This window comes from Rhinopithecus bieti, unplaced genomic scaffold, assembly GCF_001698545.2.
Source record: "Rhinopithecus bieti isolate Rb0 unplaced genomic scaffold, ASM169854v2 scaffold_31548, whole genome shotgun sequence".
NCBI classification, from domain to species: Eukaryota; Metazoa; Chordata; class Mammalia; order Primates; family Cercopithecidae; genus Rhinopithecus; species Rhinopithecus bieti.
In genome coordinates this window covers 1,292,143-1,314,063 of record NW_016814470.1, presented here as the reverse complement: position 1 = coordinate 1,314,063, position 21,921 = coordinate 1,292,143, and the positions used below count along the sequence as shown (strand labels likewise).

At 49.0% G+C, this 21,921-nt stretch overlaps 1 protein-coding gene across 12 annotated transcripts in view; it reads right to left on the bottom strand.

The window, feature by feature from the left end:
- TLE3 (TLE family member 3, transcriptional corepressor) overlaps positions 1 to 21,921 on the bottom strand; it is a 50,347-nt gene that overhangs the window by 19,718 nt on the left and 8,708 nt on the right. For 7 of the 12 annotated variants that reach the window (XM_017851160.1, XM_017851163.1, XM_017851162.1 and 4 more), the window contains 2 exons: positions 8,783 to 8,845; positions 7,239 to 7,313 (listed from right to left, as the gene is read on the bottom strand). In XM_017851160.1, the coding sequence (XP_017706649.1) occupies positions 7,239 to 7,313; positions 8,783 to 8,845 (138 nt within the window). Of the gene's footprint in view, positions 1 to 7,208; positions 7,314 to 8,782; positions 8,846 to 21,921 lie in introns of all 12 variants that reach the window. The other 5 variants (XM_017851155.1, XM_017851158.1, XM_017851159.1 and 2 more) reach the window with 1 other exon arrangement.

The window sequence follows — 21,921 nt, the reverse complement described above, 5'->3', positions numbered from 1 at the left end:
ACTAAGGGAGCTCGCCTGTCAATATGAGATGGTTTTCTGGTAACTGCGAACAGATAACAGAACACAGCGAAGGCCCACGGCTCCGGCAGGAGGAGGCAGTAAGTATTTCAGGTTATGGATAAAGGGCCCCACTCTCCCCCAGCTAAGCTGCAAACTGCCCACCTGGCCTCATCCCAAAGTTAATGGCAGCCACAGTAGCCATGGCTTTTGCCAGGGTTCCCTTTGTCAGTTCTGGGTGAAAGGCTGGCACTGCAGCCGTCGCTCAAAGCTGTCAGAGCACTTCTGTGATGTCTGTTGCTAGGCAGTTCATGTGAACAGTCCCAGGGTGGTCTGACCCCACATCTGCACTGAGACACTATGGCTGACACTAAGCTATGGGGCCTCTGGAGCCAGCATCACAGAGTCCAATGCAGAGATCCAACCCCTCCCAGCTAAGAAACTCCAGCTCCTCTAGGATGGGAGCTTACTCTGAGCTCCTCCACTGTTTCTTTTTTAAGAAAATGTAATTTTTTGTATCTTATTACAAAACTAATACATGCTCATTTTAAGAAAGTACTAAAAATAAGTAGACATTAAAAAGTTTTTTTCATTACCCTTCAATCCTACCCTCGGAAGATTCTACTATTAAATCTGCCTAGGTTTTTATTTATGAAAATCTACACATTTCAAATGTATTTATACAGAAACGGACTCTTGTGAACCATACTGCTATACAGCTTGATTTTAATTTAGGAATGTTCTGAAGAAATTTTCTTGATCTTTTTAATGGCTACCTAGTATTCCCTGGTGTGGTTGGACAATACAACTTTATCTGGATACCTGGTTTTAAAGTGAGTCTCCAGTAGGGCCCCTTTGTTTAGACCGATTGTTAGTAGGCCTGTTAATTCTGCTGGTGGTAACTATTTAGTAAAATCCCAGAAAGCAAGGGCTGAGGTATTTAATCCGCATTTTATAGTGCAGAGCCAATAAGATCCCTCGAGGAAGAGACAAGGAAGAGGAGGGGAAGGAAGGCTTCAAAGAAGTAGCTTTGCCGCCTGTAGACACAGCTAATTCCTTTCACGAACAAGTCTGTTTCTAGAGAAAATGTGCATTGAACATTTGTACCCAAGGAAAGATGGAGTTGAACAGCTCCACGCACCCTGACTCTTATCTTACCAGGAAAGGTCTCTTCTCCTACCCAACCCTCTAGGCTCAGCATTGCCCAGTTCAAAGGCTGTCTCCTCTGGATGCTCTCCCACCTCAGGTCAGAATGGATTTCTCTGTTGTACAAGCTCTAACAGCTCAGACAACGGAGCCAGGCAGAATAAGGTGGACTTCCAGCTCTACCCTTTATCAGCTATGAGTCCTTGGACAAGTCAGCCGACCTCTCTGTGTTGTGCAAGGATCACATGTGTAATTACAGGTAAAAATGGAGTAGGTGCTCAGTCTTAGCAAATGGACAGATCCCAGGTGAAAACTGTTTCTTTTGCCTTTCTGCACTGCTTGGCAACCTGTGAGTTCCAGAAACAGAAACTGTGTCTTCTCCATCCCAGCACCTCCAACAGTGCCTAGCATGTTTGCTTAGTACATGTCTTCTAGGTAAATTAGTGAAAATTTTGGAAAAGGTATATGAAGAGGCTGAGAAATGGTGTCCACAGGTGCCAACCGCCTCTCAGCTCCACGCCTTCCCTCCAAGGCCAATTAGATGCAGCCAGAACAGTTAGTTGGGACAGGAAGAATCAATGGGGTCATGAGGTGTCCTGCTTGCCCAAAACATGAACCAGAGAACCAACGTCAGAAACTTGGAACAAAGGCAGCAGCGGCTGTTTGGCAGGCAGTGGCTTTCAAAGCTGTTAAGCTTCCGAGGCTGAGAGGCTGGTTTTCTGCCTTAGTGTTGTCAGGTAAGAGCGTCCTCTTTGCAAAAGAGAAAAGGAATCTCCCATGCAAAACTGAAGTGTTCCTCATTTCCGAGTGCAAGAGCAACCTGCTGCAAAGAGCCAGAAACTCCCTCGAGGTCTCCTTGGGGTGGTTTGAAGGCACAGCGAGGACTGGCCCAGCAGACTCTGGGAAGCAGGGACAGGAGAGCCAAACTCCAAGGCTCCTTCCTCAGTGCGAGAGCAGATGCCAGGGCTTGTCAGACGGAGGGTCTGCTAACAACAATCTTGGGTACAACAGAAAGTGAAACGAGGATTTTTCCCTGACAGGTCTAGGGGCCAGCAGGCAACGCCCCACCTGACCCCCGTCCTTATCACAGCTCAGCACCTCTGCAGGCGGGCGGGCACAGCTATCCTCAGGCTGTATTCCTATCCCCTGCAACACGTCTGTTGGCTTCAGAGCACAATGTGCTCAAACACAGTGATGTCTGAGTGGGAGGCTGATACTGTTTGCAACTGGGTAGCTTTCCCCATGGCAGAGAAATGGAATCAATTCCACCATCAGAGAACGCCTGTCTCCAGCTTATACCATTCCTTCCAATATGGGAACTTCTCCATCCACAATATCAAAGGAAGTCAATAATTCCCTCTTGCACCCCTAACCCCAAAGGGGCTAGGAGCCTGGAACCAAGCCCATGCATGGGCGTTCACTTTTCTCTCCTTGAACATTTCCTGCCAGAGCATAAACAGGACAACGAACATGTACTCCACACAAGTGATAAGCGCCTGTGGCCTGGCTCAGAAGGTGCGGTCACTTCCAGGAGAGGTTGAAGGGAAGATCTTGCTTGCAGAGTATGTGTAACTGGATTATGCACATCACGCCTTAGGCCTTCGCTAGGTAACTTAATGCTGCGTTTCTCAGGTTCACAATTTGGGTTGAACTTAGTGAAGTTGTCTAAGCATTTCCAGAGCCAAGACATGCCAAGGGCTCCCACCAGAGGAGGCAAAGACCGAGTCCCAACTGCATAAAATGAACACTTCCTGCTCTCCAATGACAGCGAGAACAGCTCCGGCCTCCGACTGCTCCTTCTCTTTCACATCACTCAGTGGGCACCATAGCTCCGTGCGCATTGAGCTTCTGGGGTTAGTAATAGCTTTTAGTGTTCACAACAACCCTTGTGATCCCCACTTCAGAGATAGCGAACAGGCTCGGGAGGCTGAACAGCTCCATGAAGCCAGCAGCAACCAGAGCCCAGACTCAAATTCGGCATTACCTCCCTCCACCACAGCTGCCTGGCTGAAAGACGGATCCTAAGGCACATTCTCTTGGCCATCCTTTCCCTCATACAAAATTCAGTCAATTGAATGCAGCTCATCCACATCTTGGAGTGAATGCAAGAACCTTAGGTATGGCTTCAAAATACCCTGTGTATTCTGTGACTAGCTACAACCTCCCTCTTCCTCCCCTCCCTCCCACTTAAAAAAAAAATCAAGTCAGTGCTCTGTGACATCTCCCCTACTGTTAATTTCCAAGGGAATGAAGACCAAATTGTCAGTGGGTAAGCAGATGAGACCTCCTCCACTTTCCAGTCCAAAGACCTTGGGCCATGATACAGCAATTTTAAAAAGAGGGTTCCAGAAATGGGTGATACATCAGCTTACAGGGTCTTAAATCTGCTTGGGAAAGACAGATGCTGCCTTCTGCAAGTTGCTGACCAAGGGTCAAATTTCCCTCCTTGCGCTCAGGAATCTTGTCGTTCTAAAGCCCCTCCTGTTAATTTTATCCAAGAAGCATGTAAAAGAAACAGGGCTACTGTAACCAAGTCTTGCCAGGCCCCAGCTAGAAGAGAGACAGTCTTCTTCCTTTTTTCCCTCGGTGGACACCTGAGTTCCCTGTGGTCCAGCAGGGAGTAGGTAGGCTTGGCTCGAGAGCCCAGTTCCCTGTATCTGCTTTTCCTTCCCCTTTTCACACACACCACCCTGACCTTGGATCCTGCCCTTTCTCACCAGGAAGGAAGACCCCAGGAATACTCTAATCCTCATGATAAATACGCCACTGGATACCTCCCTGCCCACGCCAGAGGCATCTGATTTCTCTTTGAGTTGAGCTGAGCCACGACCTCAGAATCTTTCAAGTCTATGAGCAAGAAAGCCACTAAACAAGTAGGGCAGATGGAAGAACTGAGGCTTGGAGGAACAAAGCGACTTGCCCAAAGCCCTCCTCTAAGTCCAAGACCAGGGTGCCAGGCTGTGTCTCCTTCCGGAGCAGCAAATCCAACAGTGCAGTGGGGGTAGCCACTGGAAGCTGCCAAGAGCCTCCTGGGACCCTCTTTCTCCTGCCCTTTCCTGCTGGGGCCAGGATGCCTGCCCTTTTGCTCAGCCGGTGGCTCTGCATCCCCTGTTATCCTTCTTCACCTCGCTTCCCAGAGGCAGCTCAGCTGCAGGCTCGCTCTCTGCTCTCCTCGAGGAGGAGATAAAGAACGCCCTGACTAGATTAGCGGCCTCCTTCGCTGGAGTGCAGTCAAGCACGGCTCCCCAGTGCGAGCACGCCTCGGCTGTCCGTAATTCCTGCCTTGTGAGGCTCTGTCAGGCGCAGCGATTAGACGGCTGCCTGCTTAATGACAGGGCGATGGCTGCATTCACTCGGAGCTGGAGAAGCAATTACCTTGAAAATGGGGGTCACAGGCCCAACTCGTTGGCTTTAATTGAATTCCAATGTCTGCCTCGAGCTGCCTCGACCTAACTTGTAGCTTCCTAAATACTACTTAAAGGAAGTACAGCTAATCCAAGCAGTGCTTCTCTCCCAATTTTACTCCTTTCTTAAAACTTAACAAAAAATTATTTTCATAAGAGGATTTTAATCCCAGCACTTTGGGAGGCCGAGACGGGAGGATCATGAGGTCAGAAGATCGAGACCATCCTGGCTAACACGGTGAAACCCCATCTCTACTAAAAAATACAAAAACCTAGCTGGGCGAGGTGGCGAGCACCTGTAGTCCCAGCTACTTTGGAGGCTGAGGCAGGAGAATGGCGTAAACCCGGGAGGCGGAGCTTGCAGTGAGCTGAGATCCGGCCACTGCACTCCAGCCTGGGCGACACAGCAAGACTCCGTCTCAAAAAAAAAAGAGGATTTTAATCCCAAAGAGGAAGGGAGGCAGAGAGGGAGAGGGGACCCTGCTGTGGCCACTGCAGGGGTAGGAGGAGTTGGCCTGGAAACCTCAAGAAGATGGTTGGACACGGGATGGGGTGAGGAGCTGGAAGAGAAGTGTCAGAAAACAGAATTCACAAGGTATGTCCTACTCCTGCAGCCCCCTGCTACCACTAAGAGAAGAACCACCAAGCTGAGAGCTGGTCACTGAGACAGATGACACAGGCCACCCTCCAGGGCTGCACCAGAGTCAGGGGAAGAGTCCTGGGCTGCGAGTCAGCCACCCGGGCCTCTGGCCTGGCTTTGCTCCTAAACATCATAATCACCTCCCCTCTCGGTAAAACCAGGGCATTGAGCTAGATCGGAGGTTCTTAACCAGGGGCCATTTTGCCTCCTACGAATATTTGGCAACGTCTAGAGATGTTTTGGGGTGTCACAAGTGTCAGGGGTGTTATTGATATCTAGTGGCTACAGGCCAAGGATGCTGCTGACCATCCCACAATGCACAGGATGGCAAAGAATGAATGATCTGGCCCCAAATTTCAACAGTGTCAAGGCTGACGATCCCTGGGCTAGATGATCTCTAATGATACTTCAAACATTAAAATATCATGATTTCTCCTCTTGGGGTGCTGCCTTCCAGCACTGAACACTTCTTCACGTTCCAGTTTTAAAACTCCTCTCTGCCCATTCCACACAGTAGGCCAGGATTCAAACCAGGCCAATGCTTGCAACCCCCACCCGCCCAAGCAGCAATGAGAAGTGTCCCTATGGGCTCAGCCCAGAAGGGTAAACCCACTGGGCTGCCTTCACCAAAGGACTCTGCAACCATCACGGGTCCTGACAGCGTGATGGAGGGGTCAGTGCCCGTAAGTGTCATTCTGTGATTCCAGCCTCCCAGCATTCCTGGTAGGAGTCCGGAGTGCCCAAAGAGATGAGCCGGTGTACGTTCTCCCTTTACAGATACAGGAACTGAGGCCCAAGGAAGAGAAGGGACTTGCCAAAGGTCACATGGGGGAACAACCATGACTAAAACACAGACCTCCAGGTTTCTGCCCCAGGCGGAAAAGTCAAGAGTTATCATGTATCCCATCAAGCAGAGGAAAATTCTGGGGCCTTAGTTCCACCTTGAAATAGTGACTTCCCGTAAGAACAGAAAGAGGAAAGAAGACCAACCAGGTTCCCAGAATGTTAGAGTTGAATCAGTCTACTGCTTCCCAAGCCTAACTACACTTTAGAATGATTTAGAAATCACTAGGAACACAGATTTCCAGTCCCATCACCAGACCTATGGAAAAGACCTCTGGTGCAAGCGCCCCTGAATCTGTACTGTCCAGAAGCTCCTCCGTGGACTGGGAAGCAGTGATCCCATTCACCCCCTTCATTTTAGAGATGAAAGGTGGACAGGTACACCCCAAGGGTAAGAGCCTTGCCCAAAGTCACACTTAAAAGACTCTTGTTCCGCAGGTGCTTATCTTAAATGTCACTAGCCTCACACCAAAGCAGCAAGTAGGAGAAAGATGCCACTTGAACCTAAGAAATGCATTCAAGATACAAGCCAGGTAGACCCAGCTTCCCCTTTCCACTAAGGGGCCAGTCTGGAAGCGGGCCTCACAGAGCACTCTTGGGTATGTCTTCCTGTGTAAAGGGGAGATGGGACTTCTAGAAAGTCAGGAAAACTCGTCTAGGCTCCCCAGCTGGAGTTCACAAGCGTACGTGATGAATGCTCAGTCAGGAAGCTTCGCACATGGGACAGCAAGACGTAAACCCAAATTCCACAGCACGATGCACATCAACAGTACAGCAGAGACTGTTCTGATCCCAGTGGCCAAAGAAGGGCAGACTTCTGCCAGGGAGGAGGCAGACAGGTGCTGGGGTAAGTGTGAGGAGGTGGCCAGGTACTGGCCAGTTGGCCTGGCCTTGAAGGTGACCCTAGGCCCCCACCCTCCTCAATAGCAAGGACACCAAAACCTAGTGGAAGATGAGGCAGGTGGCTGAAGAGGTGGTTTTGAGGCACGCCTGGCTTCCCTTTAGTTTGAGGCCTAGGAGGCAACTGGGAGTCAATGGGGAAACAGCCCCACAGGGATCCAAGCCCTTGGGGTGTTTGTGGAAGCCGGAGCCCTGGGACTGCCATTCTTTGAGGCCAGCTAAGGTCAGGGTCAATCTCTGGTTATGATAAATGAGAGGAATAAAAGGGCTATACACACGGTAAGAGGCAGATTGGGGAGTCCACGTACCCCGATGATGGCGTTCAGCTCCGTCATGGTGACCTGCTTGGCGCGTTCCACTGCCTGCGCCACCTGCTGCTGGTGCTGGAGGGAAGAGGGTGTGCGTTAGATGCAGCCACTGTCCTGGACAGAGGAGGTGACGGGCTGTGCAGCACTGGCAGGGACTCTCGGAGAGGCCCAGAGCAGACAGAGGAGCCCCACTGAACAGGCATAGGACACAAGCAGCGGGGAGGGTGACAGGCAATTTTCCTTTCTCTTTTAGACCTTTGTCAATGAGCATGTTGTAATTGAAACTTCTTTTTAAGTTCTAAAATAAAGACGCATGCCAAAAGAAGGCTATTAGTCAACCACACACACAAATTTTTTCATGTAATTTGCATATGAACTGGATATCAGATGGTATTACAGAATGATTATTAATTTTCTAAACACGGTAACAATACTGTAATCATGAAGGATGGTATCCCTGTTTTTAGGAGATGCAGTTATAGTTTTAGTGGTGAATTGTCAGGATATCTGCAATTTACACTCAAAGGATTTGGGGAAAAAGTGTATATACATATACCTTATCCATAAATAGAGAGAAAACAAAGTATGTTTCCAGATAAACAGATAAAGAAAGAAAAAGTAGTAAAATAAACCCTAACATAAACCACGGACTTTGAGTGATGATGTGTCAATGTAGATTCATCAGTTTCAACAAATGTACCACTCTGGTGAGGATGCTGATAGTTGGGGAGGATATGGGAAATCTCTGTGAACCTAAAACTGCTCTTAAAAAAATAAAGTCTATTTTAAAAAGTGGTTGCATTAATTCCCTTTGGCCTTGAGGTAGTACCAGCCACACACACAGCTTTCTCCCCTACTGGGCTGCAAGCTCCGAGGGCATTGCCGTATCTGATTCTTACATATTAATTCAATCATTTATTGGTCACCACTCTGTGTCCGAGACCCAGGAGTCCGTGAGGGAGCCGACATGGTCCCAGCCACCGAGTGGGAGTAGAGGGCAGGGCCTGCCCTGGCTGGAGTGAAATCGGGACAGAAACAGAGCCTGCTAAAGTCGGCCCATCTGTCTGGTCGGCACCAGGGGACTTCTTTGGAAGATTTATCTCAAATCACGCACTGGTCCAGCCGCTGTCCCAAATGGAGGTCCCCTGGAAGGCAGGCTTAGAAGGTGGTCATGCTCCCAGCAAGGACACTCTGTACCAGGAACTGAGGTCCCCTTTGGGCTGGGGATGATAGTTTGGATGGGAAAGAGGCACCCACTGACCACTGATGGTTAGGTCGCACGCCAGAACCCCCATCTCTGGACTCAGGCAATGGCAGAGAAACAATTCTATCAGAAGAAGGAGCAAATGGTCCCTCTGATAGGGCCCCCTGCCTTCATACTGGCCGGAGAAGGCTCTGGAAATCTCCAGGTTGTCAGCTCAGTCAGTATGAATGGACAGGGGCTGAGGCTGGGGCTAGGGCTGGGGCTCAGGCTCCAGTGAGACCCCACTAGTCACTGGGCTGATTTGGAAAGAAAAGGAAGAAATAATAAAAGAAGGTCTTACCTCTTGTGACAGGAAAGGCATGATCTGTGCTAAAATTGTATTCAGTCTCTTTGCAATCTCTGTCTGCAAAGGCAAGGAGACCACATGAAGCTCAGGCAAATAAATTAAGTCACTGAAATGTCACAGACAAGTGGAAATGCAAACTCCCCCCCAAACCACAGCCCCTCTCCATGGGGCTCCATCCTTTCTGCCCTCAGTCTGCCTCCTGCCAGGAGGCTCTAGCTAAATCCACAGCATGAAGAAATCTCTTTCAACTCCCTCACAGCCAGGATGCCTACATTTTGGGGAGCTCCAATTTCCATCAGAGGTGGTATATATGTCTGGATCAGAATATAGTTTGCATCCTCTGGATGGAATCCCTAATTAAAGCAAAATGAAATAAAAATCACCCCCAACAACCCAGCAAAATCCATTATAAGAGCGAAACACAGTTTAGTGAGAGAGGAACTGCTCTGCCCGCAAAATCCATTATAAGAGCGAAACACAGTTTAGTGAGAGAGGAACTGCTCTGCCCGCTGGTGCCCAGTGCCAATAGGACACAAGCTCTGAGACAAATGGGACAGAGCTGATGAGTGGTCCTATGTGGCAAAGGGTTCCCTGGGACTAGCCCCTCCCTCACCAAGATCAATCCATACCCCATATATATGCTACCAGCCTAAAATCCTATCATTAAACCTTTTTTTTTTTTCCTCCCCACTGAGACACGGTCTCACTGTCACCCAGGCTGGTGTGCAGTGGTACGATTTTGGCTCACTGCAGCCTCGACTTCCTGGGCTCAAGTGATTCTCCCGCCTCAGCCTCCCAAATATCTGGGACTACAGGTGCACCGCCATGCCCAGCTAATTTTTGTATTTTTGTAGAGACTGGGTTTTGCCATGTTGTCCAGGCTGGTTTCAAACTCCTGGGCTCAAGTGATCTGCCCACCTTGGTCTCCCAAAGTGCTGGGACTACAGGCATGAGCCACCACGCCCCGCCAACACTTCATTTTTTAGGATACAGCATTGCGTTGTCTAAGAAGCTGCTCAGAGACGTAATTCATTAGATCCCTAATCCCTCACAGAAGTCAATCTTAGAAAGGCAGATCAATTCTCTGCCTCATCTCCCAACACCCCAGAAAAGACTGCATTTAGAAAGTCAACAGTTTCCACCAGCATCCTATGTAAACTTTAGATCTCAGATCAAGAGTGGTGCTATAAGGGTTAACTGAGTCCAGATAGAAAGGCCTAGAACCACTGACAGATGACTCTCAGAATCGCTTTTCTTATCTCATTCTGAATCCTGAGCCCGCCAGGACTAAGGTCCCAAAGCTGGCTTCAAAGCTCTCATCAGCACATAGCAATCTTTCAGAGACAAAACCATGACAACAGCCTTTAAAAATCTGTGAGTATCTGCATGTCAAATGATTCTGGATGAGAAATCCTTGTGCACTTAAAATAAAAACAATCTGAAGGCGCATAAATAGACCCTGGACTTTGGGAGAATTCCTGGGGCTAACACCCTCCACCTCCTCCACCCGTGGCCACTAAAGAGGACGTCTCTGGTTTGTGGAAAAGCAGACCATCAACTAAAGAGCCTTATGGGCTTTTGCAGGCCTGCGTGCTAGGCTGCCAGCCATGGTGGCAGGGCTCGCCAACCTACAGAGCCTGTCCGCTACAGTGGGGGATCCTGGTGGGGAGAAGATCAGGAATCACTGCTGTCAGCTTTCTGCCTGGAACACTCTAGCTCCTCAGGAACAGAGTCAGTGTTTTCCAGCCGGCACCACTGTTGGCATTTGGGGAGAGACAATTCCTGTTATGAAGGACTGTCACTCACATCCCAGGCCAACTGTGTCAACAACGGCCCCCACTTCCGAACTGCCCAGCTCAGACCCACTGGGACTCCACATTGACACATGTGTGGGGCACTCTAGCCAGAACACCATACATCAGGGTTCCTCAAACGCATAGATAATTCACTGCTGTGTAGAGCTGTTCTGTGCACTGTAGGGCTTTTAACAGCATCCCTGGCTTCTCCACCTCCTAGACACCCTTCATTCATACTCTAAGGAACCCGGGAGGATTACTAAATAATCATTATATAAATTATTAATCTAGTTAAGTGGGAAGAACTCTCCCAAACAGAGTCCTTCCTCACTCTGCTTATTTTTTCCCCGCCTAAATCAACTGATAGTAGGAATGGGGAATGAAGCAAAAAAGTCCGGGTTGGATAGGGCAGGAGTTCTAGAAACAAGCATAGGCTGCACCTCACTCCAAACCTGCACAGAGTAATAAGTTCACTCACCTTTGAGTTCACGTGCCAAATAAGAATAGAAAGATATGTAAAAATAAAAAGCAAACAAAAGTAAACAAAAGAAACCAACCTGACTGTTCAGGAAGCTCACAGGTCCAAGGCCCGTTATCTCAAACAATGATAGAGCAGTGCCTGGCACACAGTAAGTGCTCAATAAATGTTTGGCCCAAAGAATAGTATCACTGGCATCTACGCATTTATTGAGACTTCATATTGCAGTGACCCCTGGCTGTGGATCTGGGCCTGCCCCAGTGTGGGCGGCATCCATGGGAGGGGCCGTGGTGGATGGAGTGTTGACATACAACTGGCTGGTGGGTAGCCAGTGGCCCAAGCCCTTCACCAACGGTGTGGGGCGGCACCTCCAAGCCAGGCCAATTGCAAGCCACCTAGATGGGTCTCTGGCCACTGCCCCTCCCCATGGCCAGGAAGGCGGGGGGCAAGTTCAGAACATCCCCAGTCACTCTGGCCTCCTCAGCAACTATTAACTCTCACAGTCTCTGGGAGGGCAGGGGGCAGGGTGATTATAAAAAGGTTCTGACTGTGGCCTCCTTCCACTGGCAAACAGGCCAAGGGTCAGGGTCTTGGGAGTTGACAAAAAAGAAAAGTAGCTGACCTTGCCCTTCCCCACACCCTTCAGCAAACACATGACCAAAGGCTTCCCACAGACAGGATCTTCCCATAGGGCTGGTCTGGAGCCCAGCTCGCTCTGGTTATGAGAACAAGGGATCTCCCAGGATTTATGTAGCCATCCGGGCAACCAGGTGACCACAGCTGGGTGGCTCAGGCCAAGTTCTCTCTCATTCTCACCCCTCCACCCTTCTAAAGTAGTTCCTGCCTCCCAGCACCACAAACAAGCGTCAACTGAGGGCTATCACAACAACGCCACACAGATACCGAACCTTCCACGAGCCTGGGGTAGTGGCGTTCAGGCTGTCTTTCCTGAGGCCTACGTTCCGTGAAGAGAGGCCTCTCTGCATGGCAGGAAGGCCTTTGGCACGTCACAAGACAGGACTGTGTGGGGTAGAGGCAGACAGAGGGGAGGGGCTGGGTTTATGTTGGGAGAACCTCCTGGTTCATGGTAAAAGTTGTCCCAACGTAAACCCAGCCCCTCCCTTGGGAAAGGGGTGTGAAGCAAGCACATCCTGTCCCTCCCAGCTGTCACTGTGCCATCATCTCCTAGTACCCTCTTGGGGTCTCCCCACAACGTGGAAACAGGGATTGGTCCTCCCCCATCTCTACAAAGGTTGCCCAACCCTGAGAATGGGCTGCGTGTACTCTGCAGAGTCAAAGCATGAACAGGAAAGCTGTTTGCTCAACATTTTTAAAACATGTTTATTTTTTGGAGGGTGGCGCTTGGGGGAGGGGAAGTTCCTGGAAAGGAAAAGCTGGCTTAACAGAAGCCCTCCTAACAACAGTAATGGCCGCTGACATCGCCCACCCAACTTGCCATGTGTGCATCCACAATAACCCCGCAGAGAAGGTGCTTGTCAACATCTCCACTTTTCAGATGGGGAAACTGATGCCCAGCCATTAAGTGACTTCACTAAATGACTTCCTACCAAGAAGCCGAATTTTGACATTTCAAGAGAGTTTAGAGAAATATTTCTGAAAGAAAAACCACCATTAAGGTTAATAATTGACAGCACTTCTGATTAGAACAGCTGTTAAAACAGCATTGGATCCAACTCAAACAAGCTCTAAACATCAGTTCCAAAAAAGGAAAAAAAAAAAATTGTTGAAGTGTGACTTCAACAATTGGGACAGGTCACAAATCACAAACTGGAACTCGTTCATACGCTGGAAAACTCCTTTTGGCAACTCGGCACAATCCGTTGTTATCAATAAGGCGGCTGTAGTTTCCAGAGGCCGACCTCCATCCTTCCCTCCATCTCGGTCCCACAAAGCCACTGCTTTTGAGCCAGGTCTTCAGAAGCGAACCTGAGAGGTGGTGGGAGGTGGGAAGACGGCTCCCTTTGGAAAGCACTTTGGAAAAGGTGTTCACGGAGGCTGGTGCCGCCTTTGAAAGTTTCTTTTCAAGTATGGTTCAAAGCAGGCGGCTTTGTTGGTGGAAAAACATTGTTCCTCAGAAGGAACTAATCTACTAGATACAGACAGAGAAGCAGTTCAGAGAAATGGGGACAGAGGTCCTGCTACATCCAGAATCTGCACTACCAACTGGGCGCTGGGAGTAACATCTGCCCTGCATCTCTGTCGAGATTGTTAGGCAAATAAATGACAGAAAACAAGATAGTGGGGGGCAAGGGTAATTTCCCAAAGAGCAATCTGTTCCATGAGTCTTAGTAGCTCCCATTTGCATGATCATCTCCTCATTAAAGCAGGACCTCTGAACATCTTGCTGTAAACCGAGGGTACTTGAGCATTCTAAAAGTCTATTTCTCTAACCACAGTCTAGTATTCACGTTTGCTGCTAGTTCAGACTATCCTTGGCCCTTGACCCAAGACACTAAATTAAGGGAGATGGAGCCTGCTCTTGATCTGTACCCCCCAGCAATCTCCTGCTCCTGGTCTTGCAGCACCCAGACAGTCCTTGCCCTTATTTTTAATTTAGGTGACTGTGTTCAACACACAGTCGAGAGCGACTTCCACCAGAGGGTCTGTCTGCTAGTTAGTTTTAAACTGCCCTGTCCTATGTACCTGTGGACTCTGAATGTACAATTCCTTTTAAACTCAGCCAAATAAGGGCAAGGAGAAGAGAAAGCTGCCCCTTTAAAGAATGTGGTATGCTCCAGTGCCACGCAGAAATGAGCTGGCTTCTACCTCCAATTCTGCCTACATTTAGTTGTGTGGCTTGGGGCAAATCACTTCCCCTCTCTGGGTATTAATTTTGCCGTCTGCAAAATGAAGGGATTAACTAGATAATGTATTAAGATCCAGGAGCGCTAACTTACAGAGTTTTAGAACCCTAAATGTTCCCGAATTGCTGTGCAGCTTATAATTTCCTCCATAAAGATCCATAAAACAGAGCATCACATGAATTTACAAAGGACCAGCGGAGAAGAGCCAAGCCACCTTGAGGTGTGGATGGATGCTGGCTGCTGGCTGGGCAGCTGGCTGACCTGGGCTGGGTCCCAAGGACCAGCCTTCAGAGCACGAGCCATTCAAATTTGTCCATCAGCAAAACTGCACTTCACTGTGGAAGAGCCTCTAGGCAAGAACAACGATATCATATTTCTAAGTGTCAAGCCCCTACTGTGCAGTTTCTGTGATTCACAAGGGAAGACTGGTTGGTGAGGCTAAGACAACCAGGCCAGGGTTCTCCAAGTTGTTGCATTCAGTGGGAAGTAATTCCATGTCTGTTAGACAGGCAAGCCGGCCATCCCATGCTACTAGACGTCTAGTTACATTTGTGAAATGAGGATTCCTTCTTCGGAAAATCAGGGCAGTGTCATGCAAAGAGCATGGTACTGTGAGTCTAGAGACTGTTTGTGGATGTGTGTGAAAGATGAGATGAGGAAGGGACCTGCCCATTTGAAAGGTGAATTACATTGCAAAGCCATGGGGAAGTGATGATTTTCATCCCAGCAGGCCTCTGGGCCTCAAGTTACTCCTCTAGAAAATGTGTGTGTTTAGGGGTGTCGTCTCAGTCAGCTCTGAGGTTCTTAAATTTTAATCAGGTTTTACCTGGTTCTCTGACTGAGTTCTTGGGATTTGAAAACAGTCTGCTTCATCTCGAATTAAATCTCAGAGCTGCAGGGAGAGGCTGGGGTGGGAGGCTGTGCAGAAAGAGGTGGCCCTGGCCCCAACCTTCCCAGCAGCCTCCCAGCAGCCAGGCGCCAATCACCCAGATTCAGAACACCACGTCTGGGCATTTAACTTAAAATATCCCATTGCATTTCCTAGGCAATACTAAATGGATAGCCCCTCAATGATTTGACTAAAAGAGGATATTCCTTGCCAGGTAGTTTCTCCTTAGGCCGAGCTCAGAGAACACTGAAATAAAGCAAGCGGGTATTTTATCAACAAAGGAAGAAATCCATGGGGGGCCGGGGGACAGCCAACAAAAGCTGGGATGGGGTTCCCAGGCCCTGTTCCATGCACACCATGGGCTCTGAGAGGAAGCAGTGCTACAATATAAGAAGGGGAGGAGGGTCAACAAATGATCCATGCAGTAGCCTTGGGAAATGTAGCCCCTCCCGCTACTGGAGGGGCTGGTGAAGGTTCACATCACAGATCACTCAATGATAGGTGAGCCTTCTTAAAGGCCCTTTTAGCACTGACATATTGATCAAATTATATATAACTACAATGCCATTAAATATTTATGTCCTCCGAGGAAGCCTGCTGAATTCTTTATGCAGGGAGGACTTGGTACAAGAAAGGCCCAGCCCCCTCAGCGTGACCCTGAGGATCTGTCTCCTCGGGGAGGGATGGGGATGCTGGCCTGGGCTAGCCTGTGAGGACACTCTGGGCACCAGCCCCTGTGCCCTCCACAGGCGGATAAGGATGACAGTGAGGATCCAGGGCAGGGAGAAGGAAACACACTCACTCTTCCCCAGCTAGGACCAACCAACGGCAAGGGACTCTGGGGTTGCTGGGGTTGGGACCACCCTTCTGCACACTTCCCTGAAAGGAATCCCACCTCCCCTTTTCTTCCAGGGGTCTACAGTGTGAGGGAACTGGGGATAGTGAGGCTGAGTGAGCATGCATCCAGCCAACACAATCCCGGAAAGACGTGGCAGCATACAGTCTAGAGTCCTGTGTTCCTAGCCCAGATCCACCCTGCACTTGGGCCTCAGTTTCCACTGAATAAAGAAGGCTGATCTGAGTCCAGTGTAATAATCGGAGCTCTCAAAAATGAATTAGGTGCTGTGTGAGTGCCCTGCCCTTGGGAGCATTCCATGGAGACCCAACAGAGACTTGGAGGCAGACACCACAGGGCCCATATGACAGCTCAAGTCCCTCCCGGCTTTGGGACTCTAAGAGTTTCATTCCTCAGACTCTCAGTTTCCATCTACCGGGCTTCCTGTTAACAAGATCCAATAATCTTTAAATATTTGTTCACTTTAATTTCTTGGTTCCCAAACACTAAACTCGGCTTGCCTCCCACCCCTACTTGTGGGGGGAGATGACTCTCAAAGAGCTTGCTTGTACAGACAGAACAGGGAGTGCTTTTTCAGATTACACCTTCCCCCAACACTGCCCATTCATCCCAGGCACACCACCCCACCCTTCCCTCTCTCCTTCTCCTCCTCCCTCCCCTCAGATAACCCCTGCCCCTCCCCACCTTCCCAGACTCCATTGGCCAACTCCTGCCAGGAGGAAAATTCTCAATTCATCCCTGTGGGGTTGCCATGGCAACCCCCAGCCACCTAATCCCCCTTGGAACATTATGCAAATCTCCCCTTGCCCCTCAACAGGCTGTAAAAGTCACATTACCCTTGCAGAGACAGCTCATTAAATTTTGGGGGTCTCCTCACATCAGGTCAGCACTACAAACGAAATGCTGGCTAGGATTTTTTAAGGGCATGGACTCTTTGGGAAACCCAAGTGGCATGAGGGAAGACTAAGGTGAGGGGAAGAGGAATGACTGTAGGCAGAGACAGAGCCCCATTCTATCTACCTACCATCTTATTCACAACCAAAGAGCATAACTCTTCCATAAATTAAAATAAAAAGGGTGAGAGGGTCTTCTTTCTCCAAATAAGGAAGGCAAGAGTGATGGCATTTCTTAGGCTATGAAAATCAAGATCAGTCATTTAGAAACTTATTTTACATGATAAGCCCCTTCTCAAACTGACCTCCTCCCAAGTCACACCATTTGACCTCTCACTTTACAGATGAGGCAAAAGAGGTCCAGAGTGGGCAAGAAGCTGTCACACAGGAAGACCACACGGGAAGACCAGGTGGTAAGCAGATCTCCCAGGTTAGAGCCAGACTTCTTCCCTCTATATCAAGGCCTCTCAACCAACAGTAATTGTTTCCCCAAGGGATTCTGGCAATGCCTACGGTCATTTCTGGATGTCACAACTGGGGCACTGATAAAGACAACTAGTGGGAAGAGATTAGAAATGCTGTGAAACATCCTAAACACAGAGGACAACCTCACCACAAAAAAGTATCCAGCACCCAGGCTGGGAATCCCCGATCCACATGTGGCTGACACTCAGGTTTTACTGAATTCTTCAAGGGTTCATCTGGCTTCTTCCTAGCACTGGAATTGATGCCTATAGTACGGTGGTCTGGGGGTGGACACGTGGGAAGATCATAGAAGACCTCATCTTGATATGGTCTGTGGATAAAGATCACTGAGGTCCACGAGGGAAGCAGGCCTGGTTTCCAGTTCTGAGCTGGCCGCTGGTCGGCTGTGCAACAATGAGCAAGTTACTCAACCTCTTTAACCGTCAGTGCTGCTATCTGATGCGTGGCGCCCACGGTGCCTATGCTGCAGGATTGTAGAGCCAACAAGTCACATATGGGAAAGGGCTCTGAGAAATCTTACAACATATGCAACACCAAGGATCTTGTCCTCTATGTCTGAGGTCTTGACAATTTGGGGACTCTGTCCCTTTGTGAGAATGCCTTGCTTCGGCTTTTCCATGTGCAAGGTATTGTGCTAAGCAGGCTATATGCATCCTTCATGGCACTCCCTAGAACTGTAACTATACAATTTATGAAGCCACCAGCCACCTCTGGCTAGCTAAATTTAATTAAAATTAAATGTCAAACTCAGTTCCTCAGTCACAGTAGCCATATTTCAAGTGCTTACGAGCCACACGTGGCTGGTGGGTGCCTTACTGAAGAGTGCAGACACACAGCATTTCCATCACTGAAGAAAGTTCTACTGGGCAGCACTGCCCCAACAGGCAGGTGTTATTATTATCTCCACTGCAAACTGAAGATCACAGAGGTCAGTCTGCTCAAAGTCACACACCAACAGGAATTGATCTGGAACTCAAACCCACATCTGTCTGACTCCAAAGTCAACCTCTTAGCCATAAAGACAAATCTCCCAGCTTCTGGTGCTCTACACGTAACTCTCCAGGATCACCCAGCAAGAACCTGTGATCTTCTGAGGGAGAAACGGAATTCACTGGCCAAGAAAAACCCCACCCATCACCCAGTAGGCCTGGAAAATGCCCAATGGGCATTCAGCGTCCTGGGAGTTTAAGAAGGGAGTTTGCCCAAAATCTCTGGGCAAATGGATAGTGAGGAAGAGCTGGGTAGGGGTCTCTTGAGAAGGTGAAAAACTAGGTAACAGAACAGTGAGAAAACCCAAGACGCAAAGAGAAAGGGGTATCTAGACACTTCTCAAGTTCCTGCAGGCCAGGCCTGTGGGTGCCACACACAAGGACTGGGTGACATGGAGGCTGAAACCAGGCCAACAGCGGAAAGACCCTGTGGGGGAGCGGCAGGTCTTTCAAGCTCTAAACCAGGCTGCTTCTCCCCCATTTCAAGTCTGGCTTCATGGAGATCCCCCGTTTCTCTGGGATAAAGTATGAGATCCCAGGGATTGAGGGATGGCAGATGGGAAATTCTTCCCGTCTTTCCCCAGGGCTTCTGCTGTTAGGCAAAGCAAAATAAGAACTGGACTTTAGCTTTCTTCACTGGAGACGGAGATCAGAGGAAGGGGCCTCCTTCTAGGAAAATAGGCAGGTAAGGGTTTAAGGATGAGCTAAAGACCTATTGACCAATCAGTACCAACAGGCTCACTTCCTCTATCTCCCTTGCTCCTCCTTCCTCTATCCCACCCAACCAGTAAGACCCTCATTCCACACCATCTGGCATCACCTGCTGCTTCTGAGCCCTCTGAGTGTCCTACTTCTCCCTGGACAGAGGCCAGGAAGGTTAATAGAAGTTCTTGTACCCCACCGCCACCAGAGAGCTAGAACAGACTCCCATCCCTTGTCCAGTAGTCCGCACTGAACTGCCTTCCTCTTCTCATTTTCCCCAGCAGAAATCGCAAAGCATCACTGGTTCCAAAGCATGCCCCTGCCAGTATTATCAGAATTAATCAGTTTCAGATCCAAACTCAGCAAAGACCTGTCGAAGGCTAGCCCAAGGGAAAGATTTGGGGAGTGGGTGAAGGGACGCCTCCTCCAACCTTTTGTTCATATAGCTGGCTGGGTGATGTAGGAGTCTAAACCTCAAGTCTTCATGGCTGACCAGGAAGAGAGAGCCCTCTCCTGTACCCAAATTGCATTTGGTACTCAGTGCTAAAACACTAGTGGGAAGAGCTCTTCTGCATTTGCGTCTCCATTTGAAGAAAGCGTCAGCCTTCAGTGCAAACGAAAAAGCAACTTCTATTGGCCTGCGGTAGTTTTCATTCAAAATTAACAAACAAAAATAGCAGTAGAAGAGCTGTGAACAATAGTCAGACTTAAAAGGCTCATGAGATCAGGCCACACACAACACTTGGAACTCCATGCCCAAACAGCCAAGGCATGGCAAGCCGAGTTTACCAATTCACCCACTCAGCACTTGTCTCTTCCCCATCTCTGCTTTGTCATCTCTCCCTCCCAGTGATCTCTTCCCACCCCACCCTGCCTTCTTCCCCTTTTGCACTTAAACTGTTCATAGTGTGAGATGAAAAGAAAAAGATGCCTAAGATACATTAAAGACACGTTTAAATAAAGAATCATAACACCTTTACAACTCTTTCTATAATCACAACATTTGCAGCCCACAGGCCTCTGTCAGAAAACTAAGAAAGCTTCTGTCCTTCCCAAATAGTCCATAACACTCTTCAGGGTAAGAGAGAACCCTGAGCTGGAATATTACCTTCCCTCCTCAAGTCCCCACAAAATGCACACTGTATATCCAGTATGGGCCAAGCACTGCTCAGGGTTCAAGGCTCTTAGTGAAAAATACAAAATGGTCCTGTCCCTCATGGAACTCACAGTCCTGTCACAGCACAGGCCTCACCTCCCCCACCCCAATTTGACAACATAGCCCTCTAGTACACAGGTCATCTTCACACTCCAAGCTTTCAGGGTATGCTCTGACGCTTTTATTCTATGTCTGTCTGTCCTGGACCCAAATACCCATTATTTTAGCTGCTAAGATGAAAATGCCGAATCTGCTTTGCAATCAAGTGCTACAGAAATTCTAAGGGGCCACATCATTATAATCTATAATACCTGGAAGATCAAATTTTTCAAACAGTTTGTACTCAGGAAAGTACTTCCCCTGGGATTGTTTGGTGGTGGCAGCAGCCAGAACACTGGATCCTATCATTCACACGGTGATGGAAGGAACCACCTAAGACACACCAGCCAAGCCCATCCATGCTCCTACCCTTTACCAACAGCAGCCAGCCTGAGAGAGAACAGGACGACATGGACTCCAGGCCCCAACAGGGTTTCTCTGGCTTCTCAGTCCCCACAGATGGGAACTTGCTTCTCTTCTCCCTTCACAGGACACATTGGCAATGGGAGGCTTTGGCGACAGAGAGGCAAAGGAAACCTCTTCCAAAGGACTGCATCTTCAAAGCAATAATGAAGTTGGCTGGTGTGAAGGGGAGAAAGGTATTTGTTCTCAGATAAAATCTTCGGGGTGGACTAGACAGGCCCCTTGGTTAACCCTCCAAGCCTGGTACAAACCTCTACTTAAGAATACAAGTCCTTGTCCTACCCACCCTGTTGATTTCCAGATGGGCCTCTTGGGCCGCCAACTCTGCAGTTAACAGCCTCCTAGAATCTAATTCCTTAACAGTCCTGCCCTGACTCTCCAACAAGGTGACCCCTCTCCTCCAGCCCTCCCCCAGAAGGTGGCCTCTGCCTAAACATTCACAGTGACAGCTCCACAGCCCACTGATTGTGCAACATCCTTAGCAAACAAAAGAATTCAAAATCAATGCTGATGCGAATTCAGACTCCCCCATTACCTCGAGAAACGCAAGGTCCTAAGGACTCTCAGTAGGGCAAGGCTGACCCATAGTTTGCTGCCTGCAAAGGACGATGCTTCAAAACAACAAACCCACCAAATATTCCCCGCTTACATGGTGGCAGGACATTTCCCCCTTCCTTAAGTTTCTCCTTAACCCCAACTTGAAGGGAACAATTATTTTATGAAGAATTTTTTTAAACTATGTATTTTGAAAGAGAAGAGAAAGTCAAAAGAAAAAAGGAAAAAAAGGAAGAAAGTATCTTGGCTGTGCGTCTCAGAGAGCATTTGTTGAAAACAAGATATTGTCCCTTTAAGCATATAAAAACAAGGCCCTTGAGCACGCAGTTCTCACTCTGGTACACAATTATGGGTGCTTTCAGCTGTCTAGCACTACTTCAAGTGCTCTCTTAAACCAGACTGTCAATGGCATGTTGAAAGCTATTTTGCTGGCTGCTATCATTAATAGCAAAGTGGAGAGCTGGGCTGATGAGAATTAAATATGGGGGAGGGGGCGGGTCATAACCAGTCATTACAGAATTACCAATATGAGAAAGGAGACAATGCCACTTTGGGGAATAAAGTTCAAAGCAGCGCATTACGGTAGCAAAGCAGGCAGGGCAGGCCACAGATGGCCAAGAGCGGGCCCCCGCCCCCACCCCGTGGCAGATGGACTCAGGCCAGCCCTGGAGAGCCAGTCATGCAGGGATGGAGGGAGCCACGGAGTTGGGAGCCACGACTGCAAGGGCAGAGGGGCCTTGGAGATCACTCTGCTGCAAAATGTCACCACCTCACCTCACTTCCCAAGTGCAGTCCCCGCCCCACATCATTCCAAAGACGTGTAGCTTCCAGAACATATCTCACTGCCTTGCCACGAGCTGTTGCCACCCTGGAGGGGCCTCCGCTGCCGACTTCTGCCTCATAAACCCTCCCTTTAAGACTCGCCTCAAGTAAAGCCCTCCGTGAAGTCCGCTCTCACCCCACTCTCCCCTCCCAGGAAGAATAAG